Here is a 27,484-nt window from a genome sequence, read left to right as displayed (position 1 = left end):
CACCTAATGTGGGAGGGAGGTGGAGGAAGAAATATGCAAACAAATTAAGGAAATAGTAAAAACACAGAATAATAATCATAGGGGATTTCAACTACCCTGATATTAATTGGCCAGAAGAGGTAGGTAAAGGGGGTAAGGGAATGGTGTTCCTACAATGTGTACAGGACTCCTTTCTAACCCAATATGTAAAACGCCCAACAAGGGAGGATTTGCTATTGGATCTAGTAATATGGAATGAACGAGAGCAGATAAAAGAAGTAAAAGTAGGGGAACATCTAGGCAATAGTGACCATAATATAATACGCTTTAAGATAATAATTGAGAAGGACTCAAGTATGACGAAGACCAGGTAATAGATTGGAGAATAACTGATTTTGCGGGGCTGAGAATAGAACTTGGGAAAATGAAATGGCCAACAATATTAGCAAACAATGACATAGAACAGCAGTGGGAAATATTTAAAATGATGTTCAACAGAGTCCGGGAAAAATATATTCCGCTAAAAAACAAGAACAAGCTAAACACTAATGAGACACCATGGATGAATAAAGACATAGAGCATAAATTGGGGGCAAGGAAAGAGGCATACACTCAGTACATGGACAGCAGGGGAGAGCATGACAAGGGAGAATATGAAGAGATTAGGAGAGAAATCAAAAAAAAATTAGAAAGACAAAGAGGAACTATGAAATTAAATTATCAAGGAACATAAAACGAAATCGTAAAATATTTTACAGGCACATAAATAAAAAAAGGAAAGTCAGGATGGGAATAGGGCCACTAAGGGATGGACAGGATAATATCACAGGCAGCGATAGAGAGATGGCAGAAATATTAAATAATTACTTTGCTTCAGTATTTACCAGGGAGATAGAACAGGTGGACATGACATCAGATGATGAGATTAGAAATGAGAGATAACTGCATTTAAAATAAAAAGGAGAAATATTAAATAAACTAATCAAACTCAAAGAGGATAAAACCCCTGGGCCTAGAAATTGAGTTTGCACTGCGCCAGGGCTTTAGCGCCGGAAGTTAGTGCTGGCGCTAAAGCCCTTTGCGCGCGCCAAAAATTCAGTAGCGCCGCGCCCAAACGGCTGCCGGCGCTACTGAAGGGTTTTAGCGCCTGAAAACTGGTGCAACGCGCCGCATTGCGGCGCTATTCCGGCGCTGCGGCGCCCGCTGCGGTGCGGCAGGCTCAGGAAGTGCAGGCCTCCTCCTTCCGTTAAGGAGGAGCTGCCTGCACCCGGCCGCGGCCCGCGCAAATCTCATCAAAAATGAGCCCGGCACCTCGGACAAGTGCCGGGCTTGCATCTGTTCCGGGGGGGGGGGGGGGGGGAGAAGTCCGGGGAGGGAGCTGCGGGCAGGCGGCCGGCGGGAAAGCGGCCGGCCGCCGCGCCTCCTTAAAGCGCCGGCGCAGACTCCGGCAACACTCGTTTGCCGGAGTCTTAGTTGCGGCTGCCACTGGCGAGGCGGCCGCAACTGAATTTCGGCTTGGGGCCGGGTTACCATGGCAACCGGGACGCTGCGCACACCGATGACGTCATCGGTGCCGGCGCAGCGCTACCGGTCTACCGCCGCGGAAGGGCGCCAGGCAATTTAGGAACCGGCGCCAATTGCAGCGCTAGGCCCTCTAGCGCCGCAAAATCGGTGCTAAGGGCACTGAATTTCTAGGCCCTGGTGTGGACAGATTACATCCACGCATTTTAAAATAATCTAGGGAAGAGATAGCAAGGGCATTACGACACATATTTAATAATTTGTTAGAACAAGGTTTAGTGCCAGGGGATTGGTAGATAGCTAATGTAATACCTATATTTAAGAAGGGAGCTAGAACATGTCCAGGGAACTATAGGCCAGTCAGCTTAACGTTGGTGGTAGGAAAAATAATAGAACCCTACTAAAGGAGAAAATGGAAGAACATCTAGAAGCCAAAAATATAATAATGAATAGTCAGCATGGATTTCAAAAGGGAAAGGCTTGCTTGACCAACCTCATTGAATTTGTTGAAGAGGTAGCAGACAGAGTAGACAAGGGTAATTTATTTAGATTTTCAAAAGGCCTTCGATAAGGTACCACATAATAGACTAATGAATAAGGTCAGAGCATGCAGAGTCAGGGGACAAGTAGCAGAATGGATAACTAGCTAACTTCAAGACAGAAAGCAGAGTGTAGGGGTAAAGGGTAGCTATTCAGAGTGGCAGAAGGTGGGTAGTGGTGTTCCACAAGGATCAGTGCTGGGACCACTGTTGTTCACAATTTATATTAATGATTTAGCGTTTGGAATCAAAAACACAATTTCTAAATTTGTGGATGACAGTATTGACTATCCGCCCTAATTTGCTGAGGAGAAATGCAACAAATTACAAGAAAACTTTAATAAACTTATAGAATGGGCATATAATTGGCAAAAGAAATTCAACACAGCTAAATGTGAGGTATTACATTTTGTTAAGAAAAATAGGGCGGTCACTTATTACTAGGAAAATACGAATCTAAGTGGGGTAGAGGAACAAAGGGAACTCGGAGTACAAATTCACAAATCACTAAAAGTAGTGACACAGGTTAACAAGGCCATAAATAAAGCAAACCAAGCACTAGGGTTTATTTCTAGAGGGATTGATTTGAAAAGTAGAGAAGTTATGTTAAACTTGTATCGAACCTTGGTTAGACCACACTTGGAGTATTGCATACAGTTCTGGTCACCATATTATAAAAAGGAAATAGAGGCACTGGAGAGGGTACAAAAAAGATTGACAAGGATGATACCAGAAATGCGAGATTATACATATCAGGAAAGGATGAACAGGTTGGGTTTCTTTTCTCTTGAAAAGAGAAGGCTGAGCAGTGACCTAATTGAGATCTTTAAAATTATGAAAGGTTTTTATAGAATGGATAGAGAGAGAATGTTACCACTTGTGGGGAAGAGCATAGCTAGAGGCCATCAATATAAGATAGTCACCAAGAAATCCAATAGGGAATTCAGAAGAAACGTCTTTATCCAAAGAGTGGTGAGAATGTGGAACTCGCTACCACAGGGAGTGGTTGAAGCAAATAGTATAGATGCATTTAAGGGGAGGCTGGACAAGCATATGAGGGAGAAGGGAACAGAGGGTTATGTTGATAGATTTAGATGAGGAAAGACGGGAGGGGGCTCGAGTGGAGCATAAACGCCACTGGCCTGTTTCTGTGCTGTATATTCTATGTAATCCTCACAGTTCACACAACACAGGCATTAACACAAAGTTAATTTAACCAACATGCTCTGTGCCGTTGAGCAAGGTGCTGCACTGGGAGTGCAGGCTGAATTCAGCCAATGATCTCTTTAAGCCCATTCTGCTGGCCTTGGTAACCTACTCCACAAATCTATTACCCTTTCGTTTTAGGTGAAAAAGTCCCACCTGACTTCCTAATTTTTAACTTCTGTTTCTTGAATCTGAAGCCCTTGCTATGATAAACAAATTGCTATTGATCTGCTTTCTCGGTGCCCTTCCTATAATCTTGAAGACTTCAAGCAGGTAAGCTAAATGTGGCAATAATCATTCAGTACTCAGACAGGGAGACGCATACAGTTCCTGCAGCTCAGCACAGTGTGATTTAAAAGCTCTGTCCATTTGGATCTGTTACCTGGTTAATAACAGTGCACACAGTGAGTACTGATATGCTCTCTCTCCATCTCTCTCTCTCGTTCTCTCTCTCTCTGCCAGTGGAAAAAGTTTCTCGTTATTTACCCTGATCAAAACACATCGTAATTTTGAACACCTCTGTTAAATCTTCCCTTAACCTTCTCTGCTCTAAGGAGAACAATCCCAGCTTTTCCAGCCTCTCCACACAACTGAAGTCCCTCATCCCTGGTATCACTCTAATTAATATAGGTGTCAGCCGTGGCTCAGTGGGTAGCACCCTTGCCTGAGTCAGAAGGTTGTGGGTTCAAGTCCCACTCCAGAAACTTGAGCACAAAAATCTAGGCTGACGTTCCAGTGCAGTGCTGAGGGAGTGCTGCACTGTCAGAGGTGCCGTCTTTCAGATGAGACGTTAAACCGAGGCCCCATCTGCTCTCAGGTGGACGTAAAAGTCCCATGGCACTATTTCGAAGAAGAGCAGGGGAGTTCTCCCCGGTGTCCTGGCCAATATTTATCCCTCAACCAACATCACTTAAACAGATTATCTGGTCATTATCACAATGCTGTTTGTGGGAGCTTGCTGTGCGCAAATTGGCTGCGGTGTTTCCTACATTACAACAGTGACCGTACTTCATTGGCTGTGAAGCGTTTTGGAATGTCCTGAGGTCGTGAAAAGTGCAGAAATGTAATTTCTTTCTTTCTAAATCTCCTCTGCACCCTCTCCAAAGCCTTGACATCCTTCCCAAAGTGCGGTGCCCAGAGTTGGACGCACTACTCCAGCTGAGGCCCAAACATTGTTTTATAAAGGTTTAGCATAACTTCCTTGCTTTTGTGCTCTCTGCCTCTATTTATAAAGACCAGGGTCCTGTACGCTCTTGTTGACTGTCGCTGTGGCACGGTGCAGCATTGACAAACTGCTGATGGTCAGGTTGACTTCAGGCACCCAGCTGTTTTCCCAGCATCCTTCACTGATTAGGCCAAGCAGCCTTTACTCAGCTTGTAGCCTTGTGCCTCTCGCCATTGATCCAGGCATTCACCAAGCACCAGGCTTTAGCTGCTGGCAATGCTTCTTGGGGAGAATGATAGGATGTCGTTAGATCAGGAAATAGCACGATGCTCTACAGCACCGCTCAACTGCTCCCTCAGTAAATCAGCCTCAGCAGCTATTTTTAAACCAGCATCGTGCAGTGATGGCTTCTCAGACAGCAGGCTGCTACCGCTCTGCAGTGTTACAAGTGATGGATTAAGTGACGCATGGACTTTTCCTTCAAGGGTCGAGAGTGGTTTGAGATGTGGCACCTTCTCTCGAGACTCTAGGAACTAATTCTGCACCAACTTGGGGGCAGTGCTACGCTGGCCTTAGGGCAGAGGATACAGAGAACAGTAATGGCTCCAGGATTAACTCGCCCAACGACAGCGTAGAGATTCAGGCCAGGATATTGTGACTGGCTTGTCCGTACTTATGACGGGAGACCTTGCTGTTATCAGTGGTGTTATCGTGGGTCAGAATGCTTAAGGTCAGAGTTCTGAGTCTCCACAGTAGTCACTTGGCCCTCGTACCCTGTCTACCTTCACCAGAGAAATTTTAGAAATACTTTTATAAAAAAGAATCCTGTGAATTTCTTTCCCTGAGCAACTAACTCAGCACAGACTGGCAGTCGGGCAAGGGATCTTCCTGGGCTGAGTAGACCAGGGGCACACAGGTCACCGCATTCACCAAGCAAAGGCCTTTCTTTCTAGTTCTTACAGACTCATTTTGGAGGTAAACTGTAACTAAATCAGAACCAGTATGTTAAAAAAGCTAAACATAGTTTTATCAACCCTCCTAGGCACACAGAGACTCATAAGCTCATACATGCACAAACATGCGCATGCTCACACATGCTCACAGGCGCACACACGCACACACATGCTCACACACGCACACAATAATCACACATGCTCACATGCACACACATTCACACGCTCACACACTCACACACACTCACACATGCTCACATGCACACACATGCTCACATGCACACACACTCACACAGGCTCACACATGCACACACACGCACGCTCACACATGCTCACATGCATACACGCACACAGGCTCACACATGCACACACTCACACATGCTCACATGCACACACACTCACACGATCACACACTCACACAAGCAGACACACTCACATATGCTCACATGCACACACACTCACATGCTCACACATGCACACATGCTCACACACGTACACACACACACGTTCACACACGCTCAAACACACATGCACGCTCACACACACTTACATGCATACACGCACACAGGCTCACACATGCACACACTCACACATGCTCACATGCACACACACTCACACGATCACACATGCACATGTTAACACACGCTCACACATGCACACATCCACACATGCACACACATGCGCACGCTCACACACACACTCACATGCACACACATTCACACGCACACACACGCATGCACACTCACACGCTCACACACTCACACGTGCACACACACTCACACACGCACACACACACACACACAAGCACACACACTCACACATGCTCACATGCACACACACTCACACACGCACACACACACATGCACACACGCACACAGGCTCACACATGCACACACACGCACGCTCACACACGCTCACATGCATACACACACACAGACTCACACATGCACACACGCTCACATGCGCACACACTCACACGATCACACACTCACACAAGCACACACGCTCACATATGCTCACATGCACACACACTCACATGCTCACACATGCACACGCTCACACACGCACGCACACTCACGCTCACACACACACTCACATGCATACACGCACACAGGCTCACACATGCACACACTCACACATGCTCACATGCACACACACTCACACGATCACACACGCACACACATGCACATGTTCACACATGCACACACGCACACACATGCACACGCTCACACAAGTGCATGTTCACACATGCACACACACACACACACTCACACACGCTCACATGCACACACATTCACACATGCACACACACTCACACACACTCACACAAGCACACACAGGCACACATGCTCACATGCACACACACTCACACACGCACACACACACTCACATGCTCACACACACTCACACGCTCACACACACTCACACACACAGGCGCTCATACACGCACACACACTCTCACACGCTCACATGCACACACGCACACAGGCTCACACATGCACACACTCACACGCTCATACATGCTCACATGCACACACACTCACACGATCACACACATGCACATGTTCACACATGCTCACATATGCACACACATGCACACATCCACACACGCACACACATGCATACGCTCACACACGCACACACATGCATATGCTCACACACGCACACACATGTGCATGTTCACACATGCTCACACACACACACACACTCACACGCTCACACACTCACACATGCACACACACTCACACGCTCACACATGCACACACACTCACATGCTCACACATGCACACACACTCACATGCTCACACATGCACACACACTCACATGCTCACACATGCACACACACTCACACGCTCACACATGCACACACACTCACACTCACACACGCTCACTTGCACACACATTCACATGCTCACACACGCACACACACTCACACGCTCACACACACTCACACGCTCACACACGCTCACACACGCTCACACACGCACACATGCTCACACACACACACACTCACACGCTCACACACACGCACACAGACGCTCACACACGCACACACACTCACACGCTCACATGCACACATGCACACAGGCTCACACATGCACACACTCACATGCTCACACATGCTAACATGATCACGCACATGCACATGTTCACACACGCTCACATATGCACACACATGCACCCATCCACACACACATGTACATGCTCACACATGTGCATGTTCACACATGCCCACACACACACTCTCATGCACACACATTCACATGCTTACACATGCACACACACTCACATGCTCACACATGCACACACACTCACACGCTCACACATGCACGCACACTCACATGCTCACACAGGCACACACATGCTCACACACGCTCACATGCTCACACACACTCACACGCTCGCACACGCACACACACTCACACATGCTCACATGCACACACACTCACACACTCACGCACACACACTCACACGCTCACACACACAGATGCTCACACACGCAAACATACTGACACATGCTCACATGCACACACACGATCACACACATGCACATGTTCACACACGCTCACACATGCACACATCCACACATGCACATGCTCACACATGCGTACACATGTACATGTTCACACATGCTCACACACACACACACACTCACATGCACACACATTCACAGGCTCAGACACGCACACACACTCACACGCTCACACACTCACACATGTGCACACACTCACATGCTCACACATGCACACACACTCACATGCTCACACATGCACACACACAGACTCACATGCTCACACACTCACACACAGTCACACGCACACACACTCACACACACTCACACACTCACATGCACACACACTCACATGCTCACACATGCACACACGCACACTCACATGCACACACGCTCACACATGCACACACACACACACGCTCACATGCACACACACTCACACGCTCACACATGCACACATGCTCACACACGCACACACACTCACACAAGCACACATGCTCACACACTCACATACGCACACACACTCACACGTTCAGACATGCACACATGCTCACACACACATATGCTCACACACACACATGCTCACACACACACATGCTCACACACACACATGCTCACATGTTTATACACGCACACACATGTGCACATTCACACACGCTCACACCCGCGCGTATGCACACACACACACACACACACACACACACACTCTCAAACGCACACATGCTCACACACGCAAACACATGCTCAAACATGCACACATGCACACAAGCTAACATGCTCACACGCACACACGCGCACACACTCACATGTACACACGAGCACTCACACATGCACATGCGTATACTCACACATACGCGCACATTCGCACGTTCACACGTGCACACTCACACATGCACACACACGTATGTACGGGCACTCACATATCGAATTAAAAGCCAGCCATTTTGTCAATCCTTACCCTCGTCCGTTATCCAGATGAATAATAAATGAATCATTTCCAAACTTTTCAAAAGTTTCGTAATGGTGCCGATCCATATTTCCTGTAAGAAGAAGAAGCAGGAAAACGGTCAGACTAAAGGCAGCCAGTATGTGACAGGCCTAAGGCCATGGAGACCAGGCCTGGCCTAGTCCCACTGCCTGTCCTCTCTTGCCTCATGCTTGGTTACACGCCCCGGTGCCCATCACTGAAGTGGCCATTCTTTTAATGAGCTTAGACAGTGAGTGTTGGCTGGCTATTCAACCTTGAAGGGAGGGGCACTGAGGACAAGTTCAATCCTGTCCTCATCCAACATCCATTGTGACTTTCCAACAGGAATCACTGGATAGGGCTCAGGAGTGGGAATCCAGCTGAATCTGCCCATTTCCTTGGGATAACTGAGGCCTATTGTAGCTCCTTGATCACTACCTAGAGTTGCCAACTCTGGTTGGACGGATTTCTGGAGGTTTCATCACCTGACCTCCTGCCACCAACTGCCCCCCCCCGCCATTGGTCGCCTGACATGTCCATCCTCACAGAGCCCCGCCTTCCCAGCCAATTGGAGAGCGAACAGACCCCTTGTTAGCTGATTGGATGATTCTCTACTGTCAGTCAAGCAGCCTTTTTTCCCCATCTTGGATATTTTAATAACTAACAAGTATTCAAAGAAAATGGACAAAATAGCACACAATTGTTTTTAATGCCCCTTGTGATGTTTGCTGGTAGCAGTGTCTGGGAGATGAATCTTCAATCTGGAGACTCCTGTTGCGTTGGGCACCCTACCGCCACCCAGAAAGCTGCTGAGGCTGGGGGTCAATTGAAAATGTCAAAACTGAGATTGATAAATGTTTGTTAGGCAAGGGTATTAACAGTTAGGAACTGAGGCGGGTAGATGGAGTTGAGATGCAGATCAGCCATGATCTAATTGAATGGCGGAACAGGCTCGAGGGGCTGAATGGCCTCCTCCTGTCCCTGTGTTCCTGCTGAGATCAGCTGACAAAGACCAAGAATCAACCCTGGGATCTTCCTGCCCAGTACCGCACAGGTCAGTGCCTTCACCAGCACAATACACAGGTCTTCATTTTCAGAAGCAAAGCGGACTTACTTACCCATAAGAAAGTCAAAAATAGTCATGTCGATGAGATCGAGGAGACGGGTGCCAGTGTTGTAAGGGGCAGTCTGTTTGACCTCCTCGCAATAGTCGGGGTCAACCTCCCACCTGTTCAAAGGGAACAGAACAGCTTTTTAAAACGGCGTGCTGTCACCGCGCCTCCAGCGAGCTCTCACTGCCCTGTCATTCTCTGCTAACCTAACTGAACTGTAGCTGTCACCTGGTGATAATACCTCCATTTATCCCAGCACTTAATAGCAGCTTTCCAATCAGTCGATCTCGGGATCTATTTAAATAGATACAGCATTCTGCATCACAATAATCATCACTGAAGCCTCTAGATTTCACCTTACAATTTCCATCTTTTGTGGATTGTATCTCTATTCACCTGTACTGCAGTCAGAGGGTCAACAGTTATTTGGGCTACCGCTCTCTCTCTCCTCCCTTAAGACGCTCCTTAAAAGCTACCTCTTTGACCAAGCTTTTGGTCACCTGCCCTGATAGCTCATGTGGCTCGGTGTCAAACTTTGTTGATAGCACTGCTGTGAAGCGCCTTGGGACGTTTTACTACGTTAAAGACACTGTATAAATACACATTGTTGTTATAGTTGATGGCTCATTCTAGAAAGAAACGTTGCCTCAGGAAGAGAAAGCACATGTGGTTTCTGGGAATCCCAAGAGGTCTTGACCTTGCGGTTTTGCCCTCCCTCCACGTTCTGTATACAAGATGAAACATAAAGCACTTGGAGCAATATCAGTTCATTGAAGTCAAGCAGCACAGCTTTCTAAAGGACGGGACATGCTTGGTCAATCTTGCAGAAATCCTTTGAAGGAATCACCGTGGGCTAAATTAGCTGCAGTGGATATGGGTTTTGAAAAGCATTTGATAAGGTTCCACATGAGAGACTTATGGCAAATGGGGACGTTGTGTGCAATTCACGGGAAAGTGGCCACCTGGCTCGCTCACTGCACTGCCAATTTGGGCATTACTCAATTCCTTAAAGGGAACCACAATTAATTAAGATTGTCAATCGGGAAGCAATATGTAGCAATGTTAATTCCATATTCCTGACCTTTTTCTGACTCTGGATAGGTTGAAGTAGGTAAGGAGGTGATGACTCTGTCAATCCAATATTTAAAGAGGCCCCACCTCTTTAACAAATACGTTACTGGAACTTGCTGTGCTCTTTAAAGAACCGCAGTCTCTTTAATAAACCGCCCTTACTGGAACTCACTCGGCTCTCTTGCGTTTATGGTATGACCGTCGCCATGGATTCCTCCAGGTTTTTCTTTTTGCCAGCGCCAGGTCCGGCAGGAAAGCAGCCAGCGAGCCTTCGATCTGGTCGGGTTTCCCGCACAGGGCGTGCTCGGTGGAACAGTAGTAGGAGCACTCCCCGTAGAAGCACACGTTGTTGGCTGGTCGAGGAGGGAGAGAGATGTACAAACATAATCAGCATCGACAAGTCGCCCGATGAGCGGACAGTGCAGGCGAGCTGGGGCGCTGGGACTGCAACTTGTGGGGCACAGTCTCTGGGGAAAGTGCTCAGTCAAGCGCGGAACCCAGCACAATGGCCGTAACGTGATTTTCAAGCAGCTGGCATCTTTCAGTATTATCGCGAAGCAAGAGCTGTGGTCTGCAGTACTGTCCCGTGGTGGACCGCAGTGCTGTGTGAGCAAAGCACTTGAACAGTTGCAGTACTTCTTGCTAATCCTGAATGGCAGCAAATGTTTAGAAAAAAGTGGATTAACTTTCAGTGGGCATGACTCCCTGTAAGGCAGCAATGCCTTTGAACCCGCTGTCAAAACTCTCACTGGGCAGGCTGTGCCCCTGGGCCAGGTATAGCATGGCCAGTTGCAGAATAAAGCACCCTTTACTTCAGCCCCACAATGTGCCTCAGTCTGAACCTCAGGGGAACTCCTCACTACTGCACCAGAGTGGCATTGCCCACACCAGCCTACCCTATGGCCTCTCTGAAGGGGTAATTCTGCACCCCCAGTGGACAAGCCACGTCTGAAGGGCGTGCAGGCTGAAGTTTAGGCTGACAATGCAGAGCTGCAATTCTCTGACCAGTGCTCTCTGATAACACGACTCTCCATTATGCTGAATTAGGGGCAGTATCGGGCCTTGGCCCATGTCCACCAGGAATTGGATTGAGACTGTCAGAATGATGGTGCTTGAGGGGTAAATATTGGCCAGGACACCGGGGAGAACTCCCCTGCTCTTCTTCAACATAGTGCCGTGGGGCCTTTTATGCCCACCTGAGAGGGCAGACGGGGACTCGGTTTAACGTTTCATCCAAAAGACGGCACCTCCGACAGTCCAGCACTCCCTCAGCACTGCACTGGAGTGTCAGCCTGGATTATGCACTCAAGACACTGGAGAGGGATTTGAACCCACAACATTCTGTAGGTCAGGGTAGTGTCACAGGCCATGTGACCATGAGTGGGCATCACAGCCAAACCCAACTTGAACATGGTCTAGGACTGGGACTGGGACTGGGATTGGGACTTCGACTGGGATTGAGACTGGGACTGGGTCTGGGATTGGGATTGGGTCTGGGACTGGGACTGGGTCTGGGACTGGGACTGGGCCTGGGACTGGGACTGGGAACCCTGGCTGATTATTTCTCTATCCTACGACACTGAGGCAAACCATAGGCCCTTTTCCCCACCCTTCCTCCCACTATCGCCGCAGCTGAGGTCAGCTAACTCAGTGTAACTCGCACCAAGTCCCGTTCACCCTTGATTGGCTCCCGGTCCGACAATGCCTTGATTCTAAAATTCTTATCCTTGTTTTGAAATCCCTCTGTGGCCTCGCCCCTCCCTATCTCTGTAACCTCCTCCAGCCCTACAACCCTCCGAGATCTCTGCGCTCCTCCAATTCTGGCCACTTGGGCATCCCCCGATTTTAATTGCTCCACCATTGGTGGCCGTGCCTTCAGCTGCCTGAACACTAATCTCTGGAGTTCCCTCCCTAAACCTCTCCACCACTCCACCTCCTTTAAGACGCTCCTTAAAACCTACCTCTTTGACCAAGCTTTTGCAAACCTGTCCTAATATCTCCTAATGTGGCTCGGTGTCAAATTTTGTTCGATAACACTCCTGTGAAGCACCTTGGGAGGTTTTACTACATTAAAGGCGCTATATAATTCAAGTTGTTGTTGTGACCATGACCCTCCCTGGCACAACATGGGACATCTCATTCTCTTAATTCCCTACAGTTTAATGCAGCTGATCCCATTGAGAATTGCCAGACCAGACATCACTTCTTATGTTTCCCGTGCCACGCCCCCTGCCCCGCCAATGGGTGGTACATTGATCAGCCCCTCCCACAAGGGGGAGGAGCTTCACTGTTGAAAGGCTCTGCGTGTGGGAGTGAAGTGGGAGAGTCCGAGCTGGGGAACCAAGCTCCCTACCTGGCGAGATGAAGAACGTCCTCCAGAGCTTTTTGTCACGAGTCACGTCTCTGATTTCTCTCGTCATGTTGACTAGTCTCCCGGCTACAGGGGGCACGCGTCGAAAATCCAGAATTCTTCCAAGGGAAAAGAGAGGACGTTACACCACAATAAGAGCAAGGGAACATTTAAAAATACCCTTCCGTTCACCACAGCCTCTTCATGGAGACCTTACCTGTCCAGGTGGAATGCGGCAATCTCTGAGTTGTGTCGCTCGTAGTCAGAGAAGTAGAAGAAATCCGGAGGTGTCTCCTGCTCTCTGGTTTGTCTGGAAAAGACACCAGGTTTTAGTAACATTACCAATTGGCAACCTAGCCCACCATGCGCTAAACCTCTGAATGTCACGCTCGCCGCAGTCCCACTTCTTATGGGCTACCTGTTTGAGGCAACACTCCATATTCCCAAGCACTGTTCCCATTCCCAGCCTTACACCCCACTTCCTTTTATTGGTATCCATTTACCTCCCCCCTTCATTACATTCGGTTTCCCCATTTCTCCCACATTCATTTCCCCCTTCAGTGCCCCCTCTTATACTGCCATCTGCACCCCATCCATTAACCCCTCCCTCTCCTACCCGATGTTCAGTGGCTTATGCACCAACCATACCTGATTCTTCCCAGAGCTAACAGCTGGGATTGTTACCTCTGTATATTGCAGGCAGGAATTCCCATTCCCGAGAGCTCACACCTCCAGTATATAGGCAGCAATCCGGGTCATTCATAGAATCATTCGGCCCATCGTGCCTGTGCCAGCTCTGTGAAAGAGCTCTCCAATTAGTCCCACTCCCCCCTGCTCTTTCCCCACAGCCCTGCGAATTTTTTCTTTTCATTTATCCAATTCCCGATTGAAAGTCACTATTGAAGCTGCTTCCACCGCCCTTTCAGGCAGCGCATTCCAGATCATAACAACTTGCTGCATTAAAAAAATTCCCTCAGTACTGCACTGGAAGTGTCGGCCTAGATTTTGTGCTCAAATCTCTGGAGTGGGACTTGAACCCAGGACCGTTTTCACTTTAGAAACGAGTGCTACCCACTGAGGTCACAGATCAGCCATGATCGCATTGAATGGCAGAACAGGCTCGAGGGGCTGAACGGCCTCCTCCTGTTCCTGTGAGCCATGGCTGACACTAGACCAGAGGCCTGGTGATAGAACATGGGGGCCCAAGGGGCTACCCAGCAGCCTGGATGCCCCGAGCATGCTCGTTAATTGGTAGGGACTGTCTCATGTGTTGGGAAATGAAGTCTCGGCACAGGATGAGAAGACGGTGAATGAGAACAGGCCTGCACGACAGCGAGGCAGAGTCCTGCAGTCTCTAATTATAGAGAGGGAGGAAACTGCTTCTCCAAACTGAGAAAATGAGATCCATTAGCAGTGAATCTCATTCTGAATATGCACATACATGTTATCAGTATGCAAGCCTGTCAAGGCTCCCTCCTGTATGGTAATGGTGGGGCCAAATGTCAAATTCACAGTTGGAGCAGTCAGTAATTGCAAATCATCAAGGCTGTAGTAATTGCTCCTATAATTCTGGGTTTACTCCCATTCTTAATTTCATGAATGTGACGAGAGATAGGTCAGAGAGGGAATTATAGGTTTCCATCAGATTAATTAAACTGAGTCTTATTTTGCAGAATCGAAATATGTCATTTCTTAACGAACAAAACACAGAGGCCAAGAAATTCAGTATAGCCACGTTTGGGGCGCTACAGCCGGGCGGCCACTAAAGTTTGCGCCCGGCGCAACTTCGCGCCACCTTCGCCGATATTCAGTGGCATCGCCCCAAGAGGTTGCTGCTGCGCTAAAACAGGCGATGCATGACTATCATTAGGCACTAAGCCGGCGGCCCGGGGCGAAACCCCCAAGGGCGGGCGCAGCGCAGGTGCGGCGAGTTGCTGATTGATGGTAGACACTCTGGCGCCGGTGAGCTCTTAAAGGGGGAGGGTGGATTTGTTTTTTTGAAAGGCCGAGACTGGTGTATTTGTGTTTTTTGAAAGGCCGAGACTGCTCGATTTGTGTTTTTGCGGGGGGGCTTCTCTCCATTAGTTTGTTATGTGGGAAGGGCACAGAGGTATCAAAGTAATAAATGTTCTTAAATCGCACTGTCCATGCTTTCTTTTGGAAGTCCTGGTTGCCCTGCTCGGCTGAGGGCTTGTGGAGCGGCTACATTCATCTTGTGCCAAGCCATTCCCTGAGAGGGGGCCTAGAACTGACGTTCAATAAGTCGCCGACGGGCGGCCCTTGCACTTTCTGCCTCCCTCCTGTGCTGGTCCTCCTCCTCCTCCTCCTCCTCCTCCTCCTCTGGTGGTCCTCCAATGTCTGGTGGCAGTGGCTGAGTCCTGCGGATAGCCAGGTTATGCAGCATGCAGCACACGACCACGAAATGGGAGACTCGCTCAGGCGAGTACTGTAGGCTCCTCTGGAAGGATCCAGACAGCGGAACCGTTGCTTCAGGATGCCGATTGTTTGCTCAATGAGGTTCCTGGTTGCTTGATGGCTGTCATTGTATCCCTCTTCAGCAGGGGTGCTGGGCGCACGGAGCGGGGTCATCAGCCAGGTGCACAAAGGATAGCCTTTGTCCCCGAGAAGCCATCCTCGTGGGTGAGGCTGGGCCTGGAACATGTCTGCCACAGAAGTCTGGCGCAGGATGAAGGCGTCATGGCTGCTGCCTGGAAAGCGGGCATTGACAGCTAGGATGATCTGCCTGTGGTCACACACCAACTGCACGTTGAGCGAATGGTAGCCCTTCCGGTTGCGGTAATCCTCGGCATGCTCTAGAGGTGCCCGCAAGGCCACATGCGTGCAGTCAATGGCGCTCTGCACCATGGGGAAGCCCGCTAATGCTGCAAAGCCCATTGCACGCTGTTGCTGCTTGACAAGGGCCATGGAGAAGGAGATGAACTGACGTCTCCTTCTGAAAAGGGCATTGGTCACCTGGCGGATGCAGCAATGTACGGCAAACTGGGAGATGTTGGAAATGTCCCCAGCAGCAGATTGGAAGGAGCCGGTGGCATAGAAGTTGAGAGACACCGTCACCTTCACTGCCACCGACAGAGACGTCCTGCTCCTCAGCTGTGGCTGCAGATCTCCGCGAAGCAGGTGGCAGATCTCAGTGACCACCGCCCTTCGGAATCGCAGCCTCCGAACACACTGCTCGTCAGACATGTTCAGATATGAGAACTGCTGGCGGTATACCCTGGGTGGGTAAGGCCTCCTTAGCCGACGCCTGTTGCCCCTTCTCCCTCTGGCCATGACTGCCACTCTCTCACGGCGTCTCTGTGCCCTTTGAATGCAATGGAGAAGGCCAACGTTTGCACCCATTGCAGCCCCCATTATATGTTTCCAATCAATGCTATGGCTCTGAAGTTAAAGACAAGTGCAAAGCTGTGGCCTGAAGCCACAAGTACCTGTGCGAGTGTTGAGCCAAACCAAAAAGCTCTCTACCTTTGTCTCTCTGCAAAGATCCGTCTCTCACAAAGAAGGAGTGTTGCAAAATGGCTGCCATTTCTACTGCAGGAGGAGTGCCCTTTAATTAACGCCCCCCGCGCCCCGCAGCGACTGGGAACCGTTCCCCTCTTCCAGTCGCTAGGGGCGCCAGGCGCGCAATAGGCCGGCGCCACTGAATTTCCGGTTTGGGGCGCACAAAGGGCGTTGCACGATGAAATGACGTCAGGATCTGCGCGCGCAGCTGAGCGCGCGCAAAGGCTTTGCGCCGCCGCTAAATCTTTACTGAAGTTGGGGAGAGGCGCAGATCACGCAGCGCCCGGCCGCTAGCCGCCTAGCGCCCCACATCTCCTCCTCCTAAGGCGCTAGCGGCTGGCGCAAACAACTGAATTTCTAGGCCAGAGTGTCCCCGCTAAATTTTGGCAGGTACCAACTGTGAAGGCCTCCAGATATCCTGCAGTGCGAAGATTTCCCCTTAAAGCTTTACTTTCGGAGGAATGTTTAACTTGCCAGCCCAAGCTGAGCCCTGTTAGCAGGACAGGGGACCGATTGCCTGTGTGAGTGAGGGGGTTGTGGTAAACCATTGTTTGTATTCCTGTTTGTCCTGTTTGTATTCCACTGTGTACATGCCTGGACATGCCTCGGCTGACTCCTCCCACAGGTCCTAGTATAAAGGAGACTGCTCCCCAGCCCTTTGTATCTGTTGTTAATAAAAGCCTTTAGTTACTCTTCTAACTCTCAGTCTTTTATGAGTAATTGATAGCGCATCAATTTTATTAACAACATTTTCCACCAGCATGCCTGGACTTAGATCATCGAGAGGCGGACTCATCCACCAAGTTTACTCACTGGCTTAAGTGTTTCGAAAAATTCCTGACCGCCTCCGAAGCAATCAAATCGGACGAGGACAAACTGGATGTCCTGACCTCCAAAGTGAACCACCGAGTGTACTCGGTCATCCAAGACGCGACCTCGTACGCGGACGCTATCAAGCTCCTCAAGGACCAGTACACGCGCCCAGTGAACGAAGTGTACGCCAGGCACCTCCTGGGGAGTCGTAAACAACAACCTGGGGAATCGACCGTGGAATACCTTCAGGCACTGTCTGTGCTTGGCCGGGCCTGTGGTTGTAAGGATGTAAAGGCCGCCGTGTACACAGAGGAACTTATCCGGGACGCTTTTGTAGCGGGCCACAGATCCAATTACACCCGACAGCGACTGTTGGAGCAGAGTAACCTCGACCTCAACAAGGCCTCTGAACTCGCACTATCGTTGGATGCAGCCTTCCAGGGCATGGATGCCTACTCCTCTGCACCGTGGACGCCGCGGGGAATGACAGCCTGGGACACGGTAGGACCGCCTCATAGCGCCGTGCCACCCCAGCCACACCCCAACAACGGCCCAACTACCGCAGCAGTGTCCCAAGGCCAGACAGCAGTGCCCCAAGGCCAGAAATGCTACTTCTGTGGCCAGGCAAAACACCCCAGAGCGCGCTGCCCGGCGAAAAACGCGATCTGCTCGGGCTGCGGGAAGAAGGGACACTACGCTAGCGTCTGCAGGGCCAAAGCCACCCCGAACCCCAGCAGCGCCGCGTGTGGGCCATGCGGGCCGCCATCTTGGACCTCCCCGGCCATGTGCGAATCACCGGTACAGCAGCCATTTTGGACGCTTCCAGCCACATGGGGATCATGGACGCCGCCATCTTGGACGACAGCCGGGACGCAGCAGGCCCCCGACACCGCCTCATCGGATACCCGCAGCGACACACCGACCCCTACGCTGGCATCCGTTACACTGGACCAAGCGAGACCGCACCAACTGGCCAGTTCCACAATGGACATTAAGGTAAATGGTCACGATACAATCTGCCTTTTTGACTCTGGGAGCACGGAGAGCTTCATCCACCCCGACACGGTGCGGCGTTGCTCTCTCCCAGTCCTGCCTGCGCAACAGCGGATTTCTATGGCCTCCGAGTCCCAGTCGGCGGACATCGGCGGCTACTGCGTGGTGACACTCATAGTAGACGGGACCGTGTACGATCATTTTAAACTTCTGGTCCTGCCTGACCTCTGCGCTGCCGTCCTGCTGGGGTTAGATTTTCAGTGCCACCTTAAAAGTGTTACGATGGTGTACGGTGGACCCCTACCCCCACTCACAGTCCGCAGCCAGCAGCTTCCAAATTGCCCGCCGCGCACCAGGTGCAACCTCTCCACACTCAGAGTCACCCCCCCACCACTGTTTGCTAACCTCACCCCCGACTGTAAGCCCATCGCCACAAAGAGCAGGCGATACAGTGCCGGGGACAGGGTTTTCATTAAAACCGAAGTGGAGCGGCTCCTGAAAGAAGGGATTATTGAGGGCAGCACCAGCCCCTGGCGAGCCCAGGTTGTGGTCGTTAAGACCGGCGAGAAGCAGCGCCTGGTCATCGACTACAGCCAGACAATAAATCGCTACACCCTGCTGGACGCCTACCCACTCCCCCGTATAGCTGATATGGTCAACCAGATCGCGCAGTACCGCATCTTCTCGACCATTGACCTGAAATCAGCGTACCACCAGCTCCCCATCCGCCCCGAGGACCGCCAGTACACTGCCTTTGAGGCAAACGGCCGCCTCTATCACTTCCTTAGGGTTCCCTTTGGCGTCACCAACGGGGTCTCCGTCTTCCAAAGGGAGATGGACCGGATGGTAGATCAAAATGCGTTGCAGGCCACTTTCCCATATCTGGACAATGTGACCATCTGCAGCCGTGACTTGCAGGACCATGACGCAAACCTCGAAAAATTCCTCCGCACCGCCCAACTCCTAAACCTGACATATAACAAGGAGAAGTGCATATTCCGCACAAACCGCCTCGCCATCCTTGGCTGTGTTGTGGAACACGGAGTCATCGGCCCCGACCCCGACCGGATGCGTCCCCTTATGGAACTTCCACTGCCCCACTGCCTCAAGGCCCTGAAGAGGTGCCTAGGGTTTTTCTCCTATTACGCCCAGTGGGTCCCCTGCTATGCGGACAAGGCCCGTCCGCTGATCAAGTCCACCTCTTTTCCCTTGACGGCAGAGGCCCGCTTAGCCTTCCACCGTATCAAGGAGGACATTGCCAAAGCCACCATGCACGCAGTGGACGAATCCATCCCCTTCCAGGTGGAAAGCGACGCGTCCGACTTTGCCCTGGCCGCTACCCTCAATCAGGCGGGGAGACCCGTGGCCTTCTTTTCACGAACCCTCCAAGGCCCGGAGACCAGACACTCCGCTGTTGAGAAGGAGGCCCAGGCGATTGTGGAGGCTGTGCGTCATTGGAGGCACTACCTGGCCGGAAAACGATTTACCCTGCTCACTGACCAGCGTTCAGTTGCTTTTATGTTTAACAACAAGCAGAGGGGCAAAATCAAAAATGACAAGATCTTGAGGTGGAGAATTGAACTTTCCACCTACAACTACGAGATCTTGTACCGGCCCGGGAAGCTAAATGAACCCCCGGATGCGCTATCGCGTGGCACCTGCGCCAGTGCGCAGATCGATAGACTGCGGGCCCTCCACAATGACCTCTGCCACCCGGGGGTCACCAGGTTCTTCCACCTCATCAAGGCCCGCAACCTGCCTTACTCTATTGAGGAGGTCAGGACCATGACCAGGAACTGCCAAGTCTGCGCTGAGTGCAAACCGCACTTTTATAGACCAGACAGGGCCCACCTGATAAAAGCCACTCGCCCCTTTGAGCGCCTGAGCGTTGATTTTAAAGGGCCTCTCCCCTCCTCCGACCGCAATGTGTACTTCCTCAATATTATTGATGAGTACTCCCGTTTCCCGTTCGCCATCCCCTGCCCGGACATGACCAGTGCCACGGTCATTAAATGTCTGAACGACCTCTTCACCCTGTTCGGTTTCCCCAGCTATATCCATAGCGACCGGGGCTCATCGTTTATGAGCGACGAACTCCGTCAGTACCTGCTAACTAGGGGTATTGCCACAAGCAGGACCACCAGTTACAACCCCCGGGGGAACGGACAGGTGGAAAGAGAAAATGCGACAGTTTGGAAGGCCGCCCTGCTAGCCTTAAAGTCTAGGGGCCTTCCAACCTCCTGCTGGCAGGATGTGCTCCCCGATGCGCTCCACTCTATTCGGTCACTGCTCTGCACTGCCACTAACGCCACCCCTCATGAGAAAATGTTTGTCTTCCCAAGGAAGTCCACATCGGGGACATCGCTACCGCCATGGCTGACGTCCCCAGGGCCGGTCCTACTGAGAAGACACGTGAGGACCCATAAAACGGACCCCCTGGTCGAGAGGGTCGACCTCCTCCACGCCAACCCCCAGTATGCTTACATCGCATACCCGGATGGGCGGGAGGACACAGTCTCCATAAGAGACCTTGCACCCTCGGGGGCCGCAGTAACCCACTACCCACTACCACCCCCCCCCACGATCCGATATCCAGCCCCAGCAGACGGCAGGCCTGGGCCCCGCGACCCGCTCGACATCTACGAGGACGACACGCCTGTGCCACAGCCTACGCTGGACTCGACGCCGGAAGCTTCACTACCCCTGCCGTCGCCACGCCGATCACAGCGGCAGACAAGACCTCCGGAGAGACTCCAATACACTAACTTTTAATACACTTCACCCCGCCGGACTCAATTTTAAACAAGGGGTGAATGTGGTAAACCACTGTTTGTATTCCTGTTTGTCCTGTTTGTATTCCACTGTGTACATGCCTGGACATGCCTCGGCTGACTCCTCCCACAGGTCCTAGTATAAAGGTGACTGCTCCCCAGCCCTTTTTATCCTGGACCGGTCGACCACGCGAGGCAGACCTCCATTCTGTTGTTAATAAAAGCCTTTAGTTACTTTTCTAACTCTCAGTCTTTTATGAGTAATTGATAGCGCATCAGGGGTTTCACAGACAGTATGCAGGAGTGGAGGTGACGGCAGATGTACAGGCCTTGCCAGCATCCCATAAACAGGCCTGGCTTCCTTATCCCAGCGGTTTTGCAGATGCCAAGAATGTGCCCCATGGGATAGTGGAGCCGATTTTCGTTCTGTAAACGCATGCATTGGAAAGAAGACAGGCTTGTATTTATACAGCACCTTTCACAACCTCAGGACGTCCCAAAGCGCTTTACAGCCAATGAAGTACTTTTGAAGTGTAGTCACTGTTGTAATGTAGGAAATGCGGCAGGCAATTTGTGCACAGCAAGCTCCCACAAACAGCAGTGAGATAATGACCAGATAATCTGATTTTGTTATGTTGATTGAGGGATAAATATTGGCCAGGACACCAGGGAGAACTCCCGTTCTCTTCTTCGAAGTAGTGCCATAAGATATTTTACATCCACCTGAGAGGGCAGACGGGGTCTTGGCTTAATGTCTCATCCAAAAGACGGCACCTCTGACAGTGCAGCACTCCTTCAGTACTGGCACTGGGAGAGTCAGCCAGGCTTTTGTGCTCAAGTCTCAGGAGTGGGACTTGAACCCACAACCTTCTGACTCAGAGACGAGGATGCTGTCCACTGAGCCACGGCTGAATGGGTAAACAGCAGTAATCTCAAGCCGCAGTCCCCCCCCCTATCCTGCCATCCTGTTGGCTTGTGAACCGAGCAAACATTCAGCAAGCTGAAGTGAACCATTTTATTCACCGCTAATGTGTCCTGGACTCCATGGTAGGGGCTGGGAAGGCCTTTGTGAGTAGTGTTATGAGGAACCAGTGACTGTAGGGTCACCAGGGGACTATCTGTGTCCATTGTTTATCTAGTTAAACATCAGATTAAGGCAGGAAGGATACTGTTTTACTTCTGGGTCATCAGATGACCTTTTGAAGAACCCTGCCTTTTTCCTGTCTCTGATCTAAACTGAGTTCTGCTCCGTGTGTAATTCGTACTGCATCCTGGGTCAAATACTTGCAGCAATTTCCTTACCCGGTGGAGGATTTAACTACCAGTGCTCTACGTTCACAAAAGCCATTATTCAGAGTCATTCTGCCTAAAGGCCTGAGACCCACGAGAGATTTAGTTCAAAGACTCTCTTTGGACGAACCATTACATTTACTGGATCGCACTCCTGGTAAAGTAACGGAACCGCCGATCCTTCATCGTCGCTGGGTCGAAATCCTGGAACTCCCTCCCTAATAGCACTGTGGACTCGGGTGACCACATGTCCCCGTTTTCCAGGGACGGTCCCCAGATGAGGTACTGTGTCCCCGGGCAAACAATGTCCGCGGAAGGGTCCCCGGATCTGGAAACTGGTCCCCGAATAAAATGTTCAGTGATTAATTGTAAAATAGTTTCAGGCCATAAACAAGAACTCTGGCCTACTGAATCAGGAAAATAAATGTAAAATTTCACCCCCATTAGTTACAGCCAAAAACAGTATGTTATAATCAGTTACGGCAGGCGAGGCTCATGTTTCCACAACCTCGGTTGTGACGCGCTGGAGGCGCCGCCCACCATGTCGTCAAACCACAGTGACGGATGATTGATGGCGGAACTGCCCAATCAAAGCAGGGGGAAATTGAGCTGCATCTACGTCATAAATAAAGTAGACGAATAAAGTGCGGGCGGAGGCGGGGTTATCCGATGAAAGACGGAGGGTGAGTGGGTGGTGTATTTGTGAAAGAGCAAAGACAGCGCGCCAAATTTAAGAAGGTGAGTTTATTTAGCTGGTGTCTTTAAATACTTGGATACGTTGTGTTCTTACTAATTGAAGTGCTTTATTCAACCCCGAGTTCTACAGAATGCTGGTCCCAAATATGTATTTATTTTCATAGATGCTGATTGAGCTGTGTTTGTTTTTATTTCAAATCTAGCATATGTAGATTTTTTTAAATCTTATCTAATCAATCTTTATTGCCCACGGATTTACCTTTTAGGCCCTTTTGTCTTTGTTTTTAACTCGTGTGCAGTGATACTGAAATAAACACTAGTGGTCCACTAGTGGCCAACAGTTTAGTGGGAATGGGGTCAAGGGAGCCAGGAAGTGGGTCCCATTCACATAGAACGAGCAGGAGGTAAGGGATAAACTAGAGAAAGACATGGGTTCAGGGCCAGGGCACAGGGGAGCCTTGGGAGAGGTTTGGTTTGGTGGACAAGGGGAGTGGCAGAGACAGATGAACAGATGGTCTTAATCTTTGTGACAAAAAAGTCTGTGAGCTCCTTCCCAGTGTTGTTGGTGAGAACATTGGAATTTCCATAATACATATACTGGAGAAAATTCTGTAAGCTGAAAATCCACAGCTATAGGAAGCGTTAATTCACACTTAACGTTAGAAATCCAGAGGACAGCGAAAAAGAACAATGGTAAAAGTTTCCTGTGAAAACACTGGGATTACAGAGTTTGGCACTGGATGATCTTTGCTCTCAGAGGACTAGGGCTTGCCAACCCTCCCAGATTGCCCTGGAGTCTCCAGGAATTGAAGATTAATCTCCAGGACACAGCTGCGAACAATAACCCGGGAGAAACATCACAGAGGGCGTTAAAAATTTGTGTTCTTTAAAAAAAAAATTATTTGAATACTTTGGTAATTAGTTACAAAAGTATTGGACCTGGGGAAAAAGAGCTGTTTGACTGAGAGTGAAGAATCTTCCAATCGGGTGATGAAGAGTCTGTTTGCTTTCCGATTGGCTGTGGGAAGGCGGGGCGTCGCGAGGATGGATGTGTCGGGTGACCAATGGCGGGAGGTGGGGCGATTGGCGGCCGGTGGTCATTACATAGGTTTACATAGGGTATACAGCACAGAAACAGGCCATTTGGCCCAACCAGTCCATGCTCCACTCGAGCCTCCTCCTGTCTTTCCTCATCTAAATCTATCAGCATAACCCTCTGTTCCCTTCTCCCTCATATGCTTGTCCAGCCTCCCCTTAAATGCATCTATACTATTTGCTTCAACCACTCCCTGTGGTAGCGAGTTCCACATTCTCACCACTCTTTGGGTAAAGAAGTTTCTTCTGAATTCCCTATTGGATTTCTTGGTGACTATCTTATATTGATGGCCTCTAGTTATGCTCTTCCCCACAAGTGGAAACATTCTCTCTGTATCCACTCTATCAAAATCTTTCATAATTTTAAAGGCCTCTATTAGGTCACCCCTCAGCCTTCTTTTTTCAAGAGAAAAGAGACCCAGCCTGTTCATCCTTTCCTGATAGCTGTACCCTCACATTTTTGGTATCATCCTTGTAAATCTTCTCTGCACCTTCTCCAGTGCCTCTATATCCTTTTTATAATATGGCGACCAGAACTGTACGCAGTACTCCAAGTGTGGTCTAACCAAGGTTCGATACAGGTTTAGCATAACTACGATACTTTTCAATTCTATCCCATTAGAAATAAACCCTAGTGCTTGGTTTGCTTTTTTTATGGTCTTGTTAACCTCTGTCGATACTTTAAGCGATTTGTGTATTTGTACTCCTAGATCCCTTTGTTCCTCTACCCCATTTAAATTCTTATTTTCCAAGTAATATGTGACCTCCCTATTTTTCTTACCAAAATGTAATACCTCACATGTGTTGAATTTCATTTGCCAATTATATGCCCATTCTGCAAGTTTATTAATGTCTTCTTGTAATTTGTTGCAGTTCTCCTCAATGTTGGCTATCCCCCCCCCCAATTTGGTGTCATCCACAAATTTAGAAATTGTGTTTTTGATTCCAAGGTCTAAATTGTTAATATAAATTGTGAACAACAGTGGTCCCAGCACTGATCCTTGTGGAAGACCACTTCCCACCTTCTGCCACTGTCAATAGCTACCCTTTACTCCGACACTGCTTTCTGTCTTGAAACCAACTATCCATTCTGCTACTTGTCCCCTGACTCCACATTCTCTGACGTTCATTAATTTATTATGGGGTACCTTATCGAAGGTGTTAAATCCGTGAATCTTGATGTATGGTGTCCTTCAATAAATAGACAGAGACTGCAGAGGAACAATCAACGGTGTTTACTGGATGAGGGTTACTCTAAAACTAACAGTACAAATCCCTACTCAGGGTTTATATACAGGTGTGGTCACTGCCGGTACTACAGTATACAGGAGCTGTAAAAAGTAGTTCTCCCCTTAAAGGTACATACACTACAATTCCTCCCCTTTTAGATTAACAGTACCATAACATTCATTTAACAATTAAATATCAACTAATTACAATTAACACTTTTAACATGCAACATTAACTGAAAATAGTCTATTTATAAATTCAGTCTTTGGGGAGGCTTCCTGATCCTTTCTGGATAGCGCCTTTTCTGAGTGTCTTGCTCTTGGTGCTGAGGCGATTCTGGCCCCCTGTCGTCGGTTGGTTCATCAGCTTCCGATGCTACTGTTTCTGGGGTACATGCTACCGGTATGTCGGGTTCATCACCAGGTACGTATGGGCGAGACATGGGGTTGACTCGTTCCTGTGACTCTAGGACCTGGTCAACATGGCATCTCACAATGTTCTCCCCAAAATCCACTGTGTACATTAGTGGCCCCTGCCATGTGCATATCGTTCCTGGTTGCCATTTCTCTGTTCGGTAGTCGCGGGCCAAGACTGGTTGCCCTACATTGAAGCTCCTTGTCAGCTTCTCATTGATGTGCTGGAATTGCTTATTCTCAACATCTCTTCGTACATTTGGTCTGAGCAAATCCATACGAGATCTCAACCTTCGGTTAAAGAACATCATGGCCAGGGTCTGGTTGGTGACTGCATGCGTCGCATTTCTGTAGGCTAACAGGAAATTGTCCACCTTGTGCTGCAGTGGAATGTTGTCATCGCACATGGCCCTTACTGCTTTCTTAAAGGTTTGTACGAACCTCTCAGCCAATCCATTTGTGGCTGGATGATACGGGGCGGATGTGTAATGCTTTACCCCATTCCTCTTCATAAATCTTCAAAGCTCCTCGGACACAAACTGTGGTCCGTTATCAGAGCAAATCTGCTCTGGCAAGCCGTTCCTGGCAAATATGGTCCGTAGGACTGCAATAGTTTTCTCCGTGGTGGTGGAGGACATTTTGATCACCTCAGGCCATTTCGAGTGCGCATCCACGGCTATTACAAACATTGAGTCCATGAATGGACCAGCAAAATCAATATGCACCCGTTGCCATGGAGATGAGGGCCACTCCCATGGGCGTAGAGGGGCATGTGGTGGTGCATTTTGGACCTTCTGGCATCCTGAGCAGCTCTTTGTCAGGTCCTCGATTTGCTGATCGATCCCCGGCCACCACACATAAGCCCTAGCAAGGCATTTCATTTTCACCCCTCCCAGATGGCCTTCGTGAAGCTCATTGAGCACTCTCTCCTTTAACTTGGGTGGAATTACCACTCGGGATCCACACATCAAGGTCCCCTGGCATACTGACAGCTGTTCTCTTCTGGATGAGAATGCTGGCAACAGTGAGTCGCCATGTGTTGGCCATCCCTTCACCGTCAAGTCATATACCTGAGACAGTGTCGGGTCATTTCGGGTCTCCTTGTCTATATCAGCGTTAGTTACAGGCAAGTGTTCAATTATAGTCGAATGAAATATTTCGAAAGGGTCCACTGCTGGTGCTTCCTCCGCAGTAGGCAGTGGCAGGCGTGATAGCCCATCAGCGTTTCCATGCTGTTTCATGCCCTTATACTCGATTTCATATTGGTTCGCCCCTAGAAAAAGGGACCA

General features: G+C 49.7%; 1 protein-coding gene across 2 annotated transcripts in view; it reads right to left on the bottom strand.

Moving 5' to 3' along the window:
- Window positions 1–27,484, bottom strand: part of LOC147110800 (extracellular serine/threonine protein kinase FAM20C-like) — a 361,279-nt gene that overhangs the window by 9,406 nt on the left and 324,389 nt on the right. For both annotated transcript variants that reach the window (XM_086001137.1, XM_086001136.1), the window contains exons 4-8: window positions 13,593–13,685; window positions 13,379–13,494; window positions 11,198–11,378; window positions 9,961–10,070; window positions 8,834–8,915 (exon numbers count right to left, since the gene is read on the bottom strand). In XM_086001137.1, coding sequence (XP_085857263.1) covers window positions 8,834–8,915; window positions 9,961–10,070; window positions 11,198–11,378; window positions 13,379–13,494; window positions 13,593–13,685 — 582 coding nt within the window. The remainder of the gene's footprint in view (window positions 1–8,833; window positions 8,916–9,960; window positions 10,071–11,197; window positions 11,379–13,378; window positions 13,495–13,592; window positions 13,686–27,484) is intronic.

Source organism: Somniosus microcephalus, chromosome 11 (genome assembly GCF_052327205.1).
Source record: "Somniosus microcephalus isolate GS21.2 chromosome 11, FLI_Smic_1.0, whole genome shotgun sequence".
NCBI lineage: Eukaryota > Metazoa > Chordata > Chondrichthyes > Squaliformes > Somniosidae > Somniosus > Somniosus microcephalus.
Note: the sequence above shows the minus strand (reverse complement) of the source record. Positions and strands in the feature narration are given on the sequence as shown.